The sequence below is a fragment of the Astatotilapia calliptera genome, chromosome 5, assembly GCF_964374335.1.
Source record: "Astatotilapia calliptera chromosome 5, fAstCal68.1, whole genome shotgun sequence".
In the NCBI taxonomy this organism is placed as follows: Eukaryota; Metazoa; Chordata; class Actinopteri; order Cichliformes; family Cichlidae; genus Astatotilapia; species Astatotilapia calliptera.
Window position 1 is genome coordinate 19,464,351 of NC_137426.1, and position 14,109 is coordinate 19,478,459.

Here is a 14,109-nt window from a genome sequence, read left to right on the forward strand (position 1 = left end):
TTACTTAGTTACTTTTTAAAAACACGATTTACAACCTGAAGAGGTGATAAAGCGATAGATCTTTCAGCCCAATTCTACTTTTTCTACATAATCCATCATACAAAATGTAATCAAATGGAAAAGTCTCTTTTTTTAACTTGTTTTATCAGTTTTAATCTTTTAACTTTATGCATCAAGCAAAACATTTAATTATATGCAACATTCTCTGACTTGAATAAATTAGTTTAACATTTAAACCTATTTTCTACACATTCCAGCACATAAAATAAAATATTTTTTGTGTTTTCACTCACTCTTTCAAACAGATGCAAGTAAAACACAGCAGAAAATAAATAAAGTCAAAGACTCAGCGGTCCTTTTGCTCTATTTTCACCTGTAAAGCAGGAGCAGGGTAGGCGGAGGGTTACCCTGGTGCAGGTGTGCTGCGGTCAGTTGAAGAATCCGCGCGAGTGTCTCTGTGAGTTTCCCATCACGTCGTAGCTACTCGGGTGCTTGCTCGGAAGTTTAGGGGTTTTTTTCGCTGTAAAAAGAAGTTTTCTTCCCACGCACGATGGACGCTAATGTTTTTGTCACTTTTTATGGAATCAAACTCAAAGTAAGGTCAGTACTTCCACACTTTAAACGCTGCACGCTCATACTCTCTCCCGCACTCGATATATTATCCATTGTTGATCTGCACACAGCTGCTGTCACCAACGTCGCACTTGCTTATGTCACTGTCATGAGACATTCTCGCAAAAAAAATCACGGTTTTAGTAACGCAGTAACGCAGCGTTCCTACGGGAAAGTAACGGTAATCTAATTACCGATTTTGCAATAGTAATCCCTTACTTTACTCGTTACTTGAAAAAAGTAATCAGATTACAGTAACGCGTTACAAGTAACGCGTTACTGCCCATCTCTGCTTGTGACATTTGCAGTTTACAGTGTTTGTAAGAGGAGAAGTCAGTATTAAAGCTAAAGTTGCTTAAGCCTCTGCTCCAAGTGGCTAACAGAGACCCTCATACACCCACAGTATATGACCCAGAAAAGACAGAGAGAATAAATCAGAGCTTTACCACCACTGGAGTGAGTCACCATCTCTCCATACTTCATCTCTTCTCCAACACTCCCTCCCATCTTTCCCTCTCCTCTCACTGACTGTCTTTCTCTCACGCTGCTCTCCTTTGTCTCTGCAGCTTGTTCTTATTACTGCCCCCTTCCATTTTCATATCTCAAATGGTTCATGCTTTACACCTCCCCACCTCTCTCTGCCCTCATTCCTATCTCTTGCACACTCTCCCCGTGTTATCTTCATCCTTATCTCAGCCTTATCTCTTTTTTTCTCCTCTCTCCTCCCTCTTTCTCTCCTCTAATACACACAGTCCAGTGGGTAGCTGGGTCAGATCGCTGTCTGTATGCTGCATGCAGGGTTGATCTGCCATCCACTCAAATGCAAAGACGGCTGTCCCAACTATTAAATGTGACTGCAGCTTCTAAAATTTGAAATGACATATTTGAAATAATTTTGCGAGGATCTGATGAAAATCGTCACAGTTCAGTCATCAGGATGTTTGTGTGTCCACTATTTATTCTATAGTAGTGTGTAGGGACTTCATGACAGGCAAACACACTCCCCATAGAGAAAAAAATAATCCAAAAATAGTGTTTTGTTTTAACTTGAAGAACTATATTGTTGGGTTTAAACCTACATTTTAACATTTATTTTACCAGGAAGTCAGACTTTTTTGCAAGTGTACTATGGTACACAAGCTTGAACCCAGGACTTGCTTGCTATGAGGGAACAGTGCAAACCACTGAGCCATTGTACTGTCTTGAAATCTACAAAATGGATTTCTAAAGATGCACTGATCAGAATTTTAGATTACATTGGATAAAGTCTTGGATGGGAAGGAATCATTAATGGTAACTAAGCTGTAGAAAATGATCACATGACAGTTTTTAATCGCTAATGAATGTCTTTCTTTTACTTTTCCATTTTGGTTTCATGTACCACAGCTTTTTTTTACACATACTAAACCAAGGTTTGTCTTATAAACATACTGGCTCAGATAAGGTAAATATTTCTTACACTATATGCAGTCAATCTTAAATAATACATTAATATAAATACATTTTTTGTGCAGTTTAAAAGCCAAAGAGAAAACTCAGAAAGTTGCATAAGCTACAGAAGTCCTTGTGATTTATTATGCATTAAAGCAAAGTTTTTACTATGTTGCAAAGAGTGGACACATTTTTGGCAACATATTTAATATACTACACTGATATTCTTGCTGTAAAATATCTACTGCAGTGTTGGGATGTGCATTATTAAACATTTTTAGAGATATTTCTCTTCACTGGCTGTACTTGGATAAGGTTTTGAAAAGATTGTGGTCTGGTTTATTAAAAGGTCCGCCGTGCTTGAAGCTTTGAGCCAACTCTAACCGAGTTCATAAGTGTTTCAGTGAATTTGTTAAAAACATTTTTATAATCTAGCCAGTGATTGTGCTGGACTTAAACATAACTGGAAAACTATTTTGCAAAGGAACACATTTCTAGGAGGAAGAGTTAAACTGTGATTTGGTGCAAATAGGCTTAAACCTGTAAACCTATTGGAGTGACCCTTTGAATATTGACTGGAGACACTGTGAAAACACCTGCTTCAAATAATCTGATGTTCAAAATCCTTTTGATTTACTTTATGAAATATGTTTCGCAAAAAGGTGTCAATATGTGAAGGAGGGTTTTCTTTTAAGCATGACTGGATGACTAATAAAACCCCCAGTGGCAGGCGGTCAGTCTTACAGCTGTGACTCAGTATAACATAAGCCGGAGCAGACTGTGCTTAAAGGCCATCAGAACTCCTTCCAGCGCCTATCGGCAGCTCTATTCCCTGCTTTTAGTCCGCAGCTTTGATGTAATGTGTTGAGATGATTTTCCCTCTTGGCTAGATGAGGAATGTCTATCTGAGTGTAATGAAGGGTCCTCTTTCTTGGGGAGGGATTTGTTCACTGCTGATTTTACTTTACGACCACGGAAGGGGCCACTTCCTATGGTACAGTTATCTCTTGTATACAGATCCACCGTGCACCAGATGTCAGTGGATGTTATATTCTGGGCTTAATCTGGCTGGCCAGACATGACCTTTAAAAAAATGTCCCTTTATGCCTAAATTTGGGAAAAGTGAAAGTTCAGACATTAATATTTTATTGTGAAATGGAGTAGGGACCACAGCAACTTAGCCACAAAGTGTGAGACCACATAAAGCATGGTAGAGAGCATGTGAAGGCATATGTGTAAAGGTCACCAATGATCTGCTGACTCAGGAACTGCAGAGCTCCAAACCTCCTCTGCCATTAACATCAGCACAAAAACTGTGTACTGGGATCTTCATACCATGGGTTAGGATGTCCCAGGAAGTGTCATATACAGATGGCCCAGTACATCTGTCCATAAAGTGTATTTTATAAATATCCATCTTTCAATCTAGTGATATCTGATCTATTTAGTAAAACAAAATACCTCTGCATGTAAATAATATTGCACATTTTTCTATAAGTCTTAGTATTTGTGAAAGTTACAGAACTTTGTTCATATATTTATTTGGTTCCGTTGCTCAACAAAGACAGAAAAACTTTTGTTTCTCTGAAAATCTGTAATTTGATCTTTGGTGGCGGGTAGATTAAAAAATAATACGTTAAATACATATTTTTGTATGCTGGCTTTTTAGCTTGCAGACGTTGTGGATATGTGCTTGTGTAATGTTTGCTGTTTGCAAGATGCGAGCATTTCTGCCCAGACCACGCATACAGTAAGGAGGGGCCAAATCTTTTGGAGATCCACATTTGTTCCATGGACCTTGACTGTGACACATGCTGGGAACATATGTAAATAGCCTACTTTCACTTTTTAACAAAATCCAAATTAGTATGACGAAGTCGTCTTTTCACCAAATTTTTGCTGGGTGGGTAGGTTTTGTTGGTACACTCAAACTGGGCACTGACAGGTTACAATGCTGTCATATTATCCTGCTCTTTCAACATATCCACTGGCTTTTCTTTTTTTTTCTTTTGAAGCGCTGCATGTAGGGCAAGAAATATCTGGGAGTTTTTTTTTTCTAGTCTTAAAATTGTTTTTGATTGGATCATTATCAGTACGGTGTTTACTAACCATTTTGATGCAGTCTAAAATGATATTTACAGCGGATTGTGGTTAATAAAGGTTTCAGACTGCTTTTTATCAAATTGTATCCTGGAGATTTCAGTATGGCTTGTGGGTGGCTGTAAAGTAAACTGATGCCACTACATAATAGTTTCACAGCTAAATGATACTTTGAGGGAATAACGGCAAAGTGAAAAGCTTTCAGCCAGGCAAAATTTTTAATGTCAAAAGTGTTTGTTGGAGACCTTAAATTGACTTAGTGACATTACTGATGTGAATAGGAGCTTATGAACTATGAGAAAGTAAGACTTTTAATATATTCTCACATTTTGTCAGAATCTGAAGGTTTATTAACCCCATTTTAGCGCCTCGTACATTCAACAACATACTTGTTACATCTTAGTTTTACTCATGCTCGTGAAGGTTTGTTTCTTAATTACAATAAATTATTGACGAGTGAAAATAGTAGAATTGAATGAAAACTGGCTACTCTGTGCTCAAGTAGAAAAATGCTATATAAGAATCAGTACATCTAATGCTGCTTAATCTGTTCTTTATTTCCTACATTAATTATTGAACTGTCAAAGGTTTGCCATGCTTTTTCTCGAAAATGATCTTTAATCTTTATCTACTATTTGTTAAAGATTGTCAGCACTGTTCATTATGTACCTCAAATGCAGAGGTGACTAATGTAAGGATTTTTCTTTGTTTTCCAACAGACTCTTTAGTGTTGCATTGGAGTTTTTGACCAAAGAAGAAAAGGGAGAAGTTGAAGGAGATAACCATGCATCAATGCATGGGCACGGGGGTAAGCCAGGTGGATTTGATGTTAAAGCCCTTCGAGCCTTCCGTGTGCTGCGCCCCCTGCGGCTGGTCTCAGGAGTACCCAGTAAGAGAACTTTTAAGCTCCGCACGTTGGCAACCCATATTTATTAAATGTACATAATTTTTGCATCTGTCGTACAATAAAATGAGTCTTTTTTTAATAGAAAAATGCAGGGCTAAGGGTTAAACACGGCAAGTCCAGATGGTCCATGTGCAGTCCCTGAGGACTATTTTCTTTAAGCATCTACATCAGCAACCAAGGGCCATGTGCTCTCAGTTCCATAATAATAAACAAACTTGCAGAAAAAAACACGACATGCTTATGAAATATACGAGGCAAAGATGTTCTGAAATACAGTGGGGCAAAAAAGTATTTAGTCAGCCACCGATTGTGCAAGTTCCCCCACCTAAAATGATGACAGAGGTCAGTAATTTGCACCAGAGGTACACTTCAACTGTGAGAGACAGAATGTGAAAAAAAAATCCATGAATCCACATGGTAGGATTTGTAAAGAATTTATTCGTAAATCAGGGTGGAAAATAAGTATTTGGTCAATAACAAAAATACAACTCAATACTTTGTAACATAACCTTTGTTGGCAATAACAGAGGTCAAACGTTTACTATAGGTCTTTACCAGGTTTGCACACACAGTAGCTGGTATTTTGGCCCATTCCTCCATGCAGATCTTCTCGAGAGCAGTGATGTTTTGGGGCTGTCGCCGAGCAACACGGACTTCCAACTCCCGCCACAGATTTTCTATGGGGTTGAGGTCTGGAGACTGGCTAGGCCACTCCAGGACTTTCAAATGCTTCTTACGGAGCCACTCCTTTGTTGCCCGGGCGGTGTGTTTTGGATCATTGTCATGTTGGAAGACCCAGCCTCGTTTCATCTTCAAAGTTCTCACTGATGGAAGGAGGTTTTGGCTCAAAATCTCACGATACATGGCCCCATTCATTCTGTCCTTAACACGGATCAGTCGTCCTGTCCCCTTGGCAGAAAAACAGCCCCATAGCATGATGTTTCCACCCCCATGCTTCACAGTAGGTATGGTGTTCTTGGGATGCAACTCAGTATTCTTCTTCCTCCAAACACGACGAGTTGAGTTTATACCAAAAAGTTCTACTTTGGTTTCATCTGACCACATGACATTCTCCCAATCCTCTGCTGTATCATCCATGTGCTCTCTGGCAAACTTCAGACGGGCCTGGACATGCACTGGCTTCAGCAGCAGAACACGTCTGGCACTGCGGGATTTGATTCCCTGCCGTTGTAGTGTGTTACTGATGGTGACCTTTGTTACTTTGGTCCCAGCTCTCTGCAGGTCATTCACCAGGTCCCCCCGTGTGGTTCTGGGATCTTTGCTCACCATTCTCATGATCATTTTGACCCCACGGGATGAGATCTTGCGTGGAGCCCCAGATCGAACGATCCTCGTATCCGTACAACATTAAAAAGTTTTTGCATCTCTGTGTGTGGAGTGAAGCTGTGGAACAGACTAAGTAAAGATATGAAGCAATGTCCAAGCATGGCGCAGTTTAAAAAGCGGTTTAAGGATATGGTTTTTACAGGGTACAGGGAAAAGGTAGAGATTTGATAGGGTGTTCTTGTCTAATATTTTCATGTGTGTGTGCATGCACGGGTTTGTTGGTATGGATATATATATATAATTGTAGGCTGTGTATCCTTGAGGTGTTAATGGGGTTATTGAAAATGTGTATATGTGCGTATGTGTGTATATACGTATGTATGGATAGATAGAAACATATATGTGTATATATTAAAAAAAAATAAATAAATAAATAAAAAAAAAATTACACATAACATATAATGTAATTACAAGGAGGTATTTCTGTAGTCTATTGATACTAGATAGTGGAAAAGGGGTGGGATTAAATAAGCTTATGCTTCTTCCTGCTCCTTTTTGAACATGGACGTTATTTGGAGTTGTGGTTGCTCGTTTTCCTTTTGTTTGCTTTGTTCATTTGTCTCTTTTAATTCTATTTTTTTTAATACTTTTTCAACATGTTCAAAATAAAGATTCAATCAATCAATCAATCAATCAATCAATCAATCAATCGAGGGAGATTATCAGTGGTCTTGTATGTCTTCCATTTTCTGATGATTGCTCCCACAGTTGATTTTTTCACACCAAGCTGCTTGCCTATTGTAGATTCACTCTTCCCAGTCTGGTGCAGGTCTACAATACTTTTCCTGGTGTCCTTCGAAAGCTCTTTGGTCTTGGCCATGGCGGAGTTTGGAGTCTGACTGTTTGAGGCTGTGGACAGGTGTCTTTTATACAGATGATGAGTTCAAACAGGTGCCATTCATACAGGTAACGAGTGGGGGACAGAAAAGCTTCTTACAGAAGACGTTACAGGTCTGTGAGAGCCAGAGATTTTCCTTGTTTGAGGTGACCAAATACTTATTTTCCACCCTAATTTACGAATAAATTCTTTACAAATCCTACCATGTGGATTCATGGATTTTTTTTTCACATTCTGTCTCTCACAGTTGAAGTGTACCTCTGGTGCAAATTACTGACCTCTGTCATCATTTTAAGTGGGGGAACTTGCACAATCGGTGGCTGACTAAATACTTTTTTGCCCCACTGTATATACTGAAAGGAGTATCTACATTCTTTTTACATTGTTATTTATATTTATATACTTGAAAACCATAAATACTTCCGTTTGTTTATGTTAGCAGTCTGTGAAATGATTATACAGTTGTGATTACGTTTTATGTATTTATGCAATTTAAGCTAAGTAAGATCAAGAGCAAACAGAATTAGCCACTTCACCATCTGGAGCCAGGAATCTAATTTTTGTGTTAAGAACAGGTACAAAGACTGGTAGAATTTGTAGTTTGTGTTTTCCATTTGGTACTACAAAGTACGGCCGGGCTTTGTGTAAAGTGTTTGTTTTTCTTTGCTTAGGTTTACAGGTGGTGTTGAACTCCATCATTAAAGCCATGGTCCCTCTCCTGCACATTGCCCTCCTGGTCTTGTTTGTCATTATCATCTATGCTATTATCGGCCTGGAGCTGTTCATTGGTAAAATGCATGCAACCTGCTATTTCCCCAGTACAGGTGAGCACTTTGACTTTTATATATAAAATCAAATTGTTTTTTTTAAATAAAGTAACAAGGAGTTGAGGTTATTGTATGTCAGCTGTGATTTTCCATTAACAACAACAGATTAAAGGTATAATCAGGATAATGCTTAGTCTGGTGATTTGCTTACCCAGACAAATGAGTACAAGGGATTTTTATCAGGACAGGTAATAGCTTTATCAGATACAGTAATAGTTTCTGTGCTTTAATTACTTATTGGGTGTGGTCATAATCTTCTTTGCCTCTGTCAGTGACTATCAAAAACCATACCTGACCTCCCTTCTTGCTCTGTGTCAAACTGACACAACTTTCATGCTGAAGAGAGCAGGGTCTGTTGCTATGATGCAGACATCACGCAGCAGTTTTCAGTAAAACAGTCTACAGTGTCCAAGCCTCAAGGTGGCACATTGGTCAGGAACGTGTGCGCCATTTTTTCGTCATTCACGGGGTTGTGCACTGTCAATTTGTCCCCCCTGGGCCAGACTGCCAACCCAGAGTTCTACTGTAGCATCCTGAGGTGTCTCAGAGCGAGGCAGCTGAAACGACCTGAACTGTGGTGCACGTCATTGTGTGCCAGCGCACAGCTTGTTTTTTAGTCACATTTAGCTCAGCGCTGCTTCATACTGTTCGAGTTTAAAGTTCAGGATTTTGACACACTGGAGAAAATTCAGCATTCATTGCGGACGCAAAGTACAAGTAGTTATAATGGATCTTAGGTAGCAATCGACCTATAGAAGCATTCCTCAAACAGTTCCTGCGCTGGTCAGGGAAGACTGGCCAAGATTAAAGGTGATATAGTAAGCTAGTTTGATTGTTTTTATGGGTATCGTTAGAGAAGTTTATGATTATGCCTCATATTTGACAAAATGAAGCAGACAAAGATGAGTCCCAGACATGCTTTTTCCAGTTAGAACTCAAATTATGTTATTTATTTCATATAACCTCTAATGGCAAACAAAACAATATGTAGTGCTCTATGAACACTGACACAGTTAGCTCTGAGAGGGATGATGAATTTTCATAAATTAATGTGGCAAGTCAAATCAAATCAGGCATGCCAAACTCAATCTCGACTGGCTTGTTTTCTCCTTAAACTGAAATATAACTCTTAACTTAGACAAAAACATAAAAGTATGTACTGCATGACTGATATATTGGATTACGTGACAGAAGTTATTCTCTAAGTAGTTTACTTCAAACGTCAGGAATTTCCCAAGGGGAACAAGTCCATGTGAGGGGTTGTGAGATGGAGCAATATTTCACAGAAATATAATCATTTTAATAGTTTGTGAACTAAATCTTCAGAGATGGAAATACCTCTTTGATGGAACTCACTGAAACATAAAACCTAACCACAAATGTTAGTTAATCGTTCCAATAATGTTTTGTATAATATGTTTGTATATTGTGAAACTGTAAATTGAAAAGTGGTTCGTCTCTAAGATATATAGATATGTTATTGTCAAAGTTATTTAAAAGTCTAAAGTAGACTTTTCTACTGCTGAACAACTGTAAATGAGAAGAATAAGACAGCTGCTAAAGAGAGTATTTGGTATAAGATGCAGTGAATCAGAGTGCTCTTAGTCATAACACTGTTTATAGTAGGAAATCCTGCAGTTAAGACTAGGCAGTCTAAAAAGCAACTTTATTTGCAGCACTTATGTTAAGTGTCAGATTATTTAAAACTCTCTTTCTGTAGATATGATAGCAGAAGAGGAGCCAGCTCCATGTGCGATCTCAGGGCATGGGCGCCAGTGCCCCATCAACGGCACGGAGTGCAGGGAAGGCTGGCAAGGTCCCAACGGTGGCATCACCAACTTTGACAACTTTCTGTTTGCCATGCTGACGGTGTTTCAGTGTATCACCATGGAGGGCTGGACTGATGTGCTGTACTGGGTGAGTCTCTCGCTCTGTGCACCCAGTTCAATAACCTGTGACTGTCACATTCTTTCAGCTTTAATGTCTGCTCAAATCAAACACACAACACCAATGCGACTGACAGTCTGATGATGAAGCTGCTGATAATTTCCTGGGGCGGCTCTTACCACTCTGATATGATTGATTGGCTAAATGATTGAATTCAATCAACAACTCATCAAATAAAACGATACTGTCCTGACAGTCATCAGCACTCCTAAGACTTGCTCTCTCTTCCTCCTTTCTAACAGTTTAACACCCTTTTTCTGTCTGTGCATCCTTCCTTCCTTTTCCCCCTGCTCTCCTTTCTCTGCGGTGACCGATCCACTCCTGCAGATGAACGATGCCATGGGCTTTGAACTTCCATGGGTGTACTTTGTCAGTCTTGTGATCTTCGGCTCCTTTTTCGTTCTTAACCTGGTTTTGGGTGTGTTGAGCGGGTAAGCACCATCTTCTCTTTCAAAACAGAGACTTTCTGCTCCTTTGAGGCAGAAGGTTTCTGTCTTTGTATGTGTCCATGTTTGTTGACGGGCTACTTTTGGCTTCTGTAGGTCAATGACGCCATTGGATGGGAAACACCGTGGATTTATTTTGTCAGTCTGATTATACTGGGATCCTTTTTCGTGTTAAACCTTGTATTAGGTGTGCTAAGTGGGTAAGAGGCAACTTTTGCGGTGGGTTTGGTCTGTAGTGTGCAAAGTGCATGCACTTTGGGTTTGCTGTGCTCCTTGACACTCACAACATCATCCCCAGGTGATTGCAGCAGATGGCTGCTCCTCCCTGATCCTGGAGGTTTCTTCCTGTTAAGTGGAAGTTTTTCTTTCCCACTGTCACCTAGTGCTTGCTCAAAGAGGGCCGTTGATTATTGGGGTTTTCACTTTATTACCTATAAACATATAAGGCACCTTGACGCAACTGGTGCTGTGATTTGGCGCTACATAAATAAAATAGAGTTGACTTGAAATTGAATTAGTATGTGTATTTGGGAAACTGTGCGCCAGAAATGCAAAAATCATTACAAGTAATAAAGCAGTAAGTGGCCAGTCTACATTAGAGTCTATTTTGTTTCTTAAGCGCTCCTCTCTGACCTCTGTTGATGTCAAACTATTACATCCTTTCCACGGCAACTGCAAAGTGAGCGTTTCTTCCCCCACCCCCTCGACAGCTCACCCAACCTCCTGTGAAAGAAATTAATCTTATTCCTCGCCCTTCACTCCCTCTGCACGCCTAAGCTCTCTCAAACCCCAGTTTGCTTTCCCTGCTCTGTGGAGTGGGGGGTGGGGTATTACAGTACAACTAACTCTGGCTGGTTGACCAGCGAAGAAAACCTGTGGTTTTTTTTTAAAGAAAACAAGATTAACATGACAATCGAGTCAAGCATTCCTACAGTGCATGTTGGCGTCTTTAGACTGGCATGACCTGTCAGCACCAGTTACCTTGATACAGCTTTACCTGTTGCTGGCTTCTTGACACTGGACGTCTTCACTTTTTTGTCACACATGTGACTTTTTCATTCATCTTAATTTTTTAGTATACCAGCTTAAATACAGGTTATTCTAATAAGACTATCTCACAATGCACTGTGGGTAGATACAGTCGAATCTCGTTGTTTTCAAGTTCATTGTCTTATATAAACTATAAGTTTGGATACTGTGCAAATGCTGCAGTTCTCTTGAAACAATCTGTCTACCTGAATTGCCTTTTCTGTAAGATGAAGATGCCCACCTGACAGATACACTACTGTACTGCCGGGCTCTAAATATAGCTCTGTGTCGTCTCTTAAAGGCGTACATCTCCCTCCAGTGGCTACATTTCTGAAAAACACACAAGAAATTAAAAGGCTGTGACTAAAGAATGTAGAAAAGAGGATATACAGAAACTCATACACAGAATGTCTTTATTTTGTCGGGAAAAGGATCTAGAACAGAACAACATGTTTGTTGCTTTCCATTTTGTGTGAAACAATTTGTTTCTTGTTTGCTGTGAAACGTCCCATGTTTGTCTTTAATTCGTGCATTACTGTGTATTTGTTGGTGTTTCTGTTTGTTTGTTTTTTTTTGTTTGTTTTGTTTTGTTTTGGGGGTTCTTTCTCCAAATACAGAGAGTTCTCCAAGGAGAGGGAAAAGGCCAAAGCTCGCGGAGACTTCCAGAAGCTGCGTGAAAAGCAACAGCTGGAGGAGGATCTGAAGGGTTACCTGGACTGGATCACTCAGGCTGAGGACATTGACCCTGACAATGAGGACGAGGCAGATGAGGAGAGCAAGCGTAACCGTAAGCGCCGTCTGACCCGCTTCCTTTTTCCGGCTGTTAACGCTACGCTACCATCACAAGAGAGCTTCAATGCAAATAACTGGTTGAAGCTACTCTTGCCATGTCAAGGATAAATATCAAGTAGTGTACATCATTACTGGTTTGAGAGAGTTTCTTTTTTCTTGGTTAAAAGCAGTATCTTCAAACCAAAAATCACTCTGGAGAAAGAACGTGACATTGCTTAAATCAGAATTGGTGCTGTGTCCTGACTTATTGGGTCTAAAGTGCTCCATTTTTCATATTGCCCCAGATAACTGGTCAATTACGCTGAGACATATTGAGAACAGATAGAGGGGGTATTAATTAGAAAAAAATCTTAATAATCTAACACATCATTTAAGTCCTCTTTGCTTTTAGCCCAATAATTCTGCTTGAATCAAGCAGGAAGAAAGCCACCAGAGATTTGAAACCAGCATCATGGAAATCTTAATTAGGTCTGATTGAGCCCTGAAATATTCAGTTTTCTCATGCAAATTTGCAAAAATGGATGCTATAATGGAGCTAGACAAGGCAAGTTGATCAATTGTGCCAGCTGATCACCACAGTTAAAGAAAAACAAAACAAAACAGGACTATAGTGATTTCAGAAGGACTCCTGGGATTTAGTGATGATCCACTGTGCTTCTGAATAGTCTACCTTTTGGTTATAGAGAAGCAGAGTACACATACTGACAAATGCGTAGATGCACAAATATCGACACAGAGGCCAGTATTGACATCCATATGTGGATATGTGAAAGGTGTTTGAAACGAAATGATCAGACTAGTTTTGTTTCCAGCCTCCATGTATGTCGGTGATGGAAGTGGAGCACTCTGTAAGCACCAGTGAAAGGAAGGAAAGGAAGGAAAGGAAAGGAAAAAAAAAGAAACATGTTACTCAAGCAGTAGAAAAAAAGTGATCCAAATCCTCTTTATATAAGCGGCACACATGATACAGAAAAGAAAACCTGCAACTGCTTCATCCTAGAGTTTGAGCTTGGGTTTTCTATTTTTTGCCTTTTGTCAACTCATTATGATTTCCCCACGTCTGTTATGTACTCCTTGTGTATATTCCTGCCTCTTCCACCAGTCTATTGCTCCAATTTTTCAGAACAGCGGTGCTCTGTAAGTTTACCAGAAAGCAGGAAAATCGCCGTTAATTGTGCCGTGTTAGAAGAAGGGAGTCCATACTGCTTTTCTAAAACATCCATGCTGGCTTTATAGTGTGTGTCCACGAAACATGAACCCCTACTAACATGTTCAAAGGTAAATGCTTTAATTCGCATGGTCACATGTTAGTACAGGGCGCTGCCACCTCCAGACGCTTCCTTTGACTAACAGCTCTCTGTGTCGTTCTTCTGCCCTCCTCAGTGTCTGCGGTGTGGCTCCTGCTGCTCTTGTCGTGGTTGAATATTGATATTTTGAAAACTGTTGTTGTCCTGTGGTGCTTGTCTGCTCTGACCCATTTTGATAGCAGCCCATTCTCGCCCCCCTCCCCTCCATGTCCCTCTGCTGTGCCGTTGTGTCTGAATGCATTGGCTTGCATGCATTACACATGAAGGGGTGACTCTGGCTGACCTTACTGAGAAGAAGAAAGGAAGGTTTGGGTGGTTCAGCCAGTCGTCCGACACTCATGGTAAATCCTGTGGTTTCCCTCCAGTGTTCTTTAGCTTTTGTGTGTGTGTGTGTGTGTGTGTGTGTGTGTGTGTGTGTGTGTGTGTGTGTGTGTGTGTGTGTTAGTGTTTTAAGATCAAACTGATCTGATACAGAAAATTTAGCTCATATTTTCTCAAACTATTAAGACTAGACTGAAATGTACAT

General features: G+C 39.9%; 1 protein-coding gene across 2 annotated transcripts in view; it reads left to right on the forward strand.

Moving 5' to 3' along the window:
* The window catches only part of cacna1da (calcium channel, voltage-dependent, L type, alpha 1D subunit, a), a 69,950-nt gene that overhangs the window by 23,036 nt on the left and 32,805 nt on the right, over positions 1 to 14,109 (forward strand). Inside the window, exons 5-10 of one of the 2 annotated variants that reach the window (XM_026167827.2) lie at positions 4,863 to 5,032; positions 7,907 to 8,059; positions 9,783 to 9,979; positions 10,337 to 10,440; positions 12,102 to 12,271; positions 13,850 to 13,924. In XM_026167827.2, coding sequence (XP_026023612.1) covers positions 4,863 to 5,032; positions 7,907 to 8,059; positions 9,783 to 9,979; positions 10,337 to 10,440; positions 12,102 to 12,271; positions 13,850 to 13,924 — 869 coding nt within the window. The remainder of the gene's footprint in view (positions 1 to 4,862; positions 5,033 to 7,906; positions 8,060 to 9,782; positions 9,980 to 10,336; positions 10,441 to 12,101; positions 12,272 to 13,849; positions 13,925 to 14,109) is intronic. The other variant, XM_026167831.2, reaches the window with a different exon arrangement.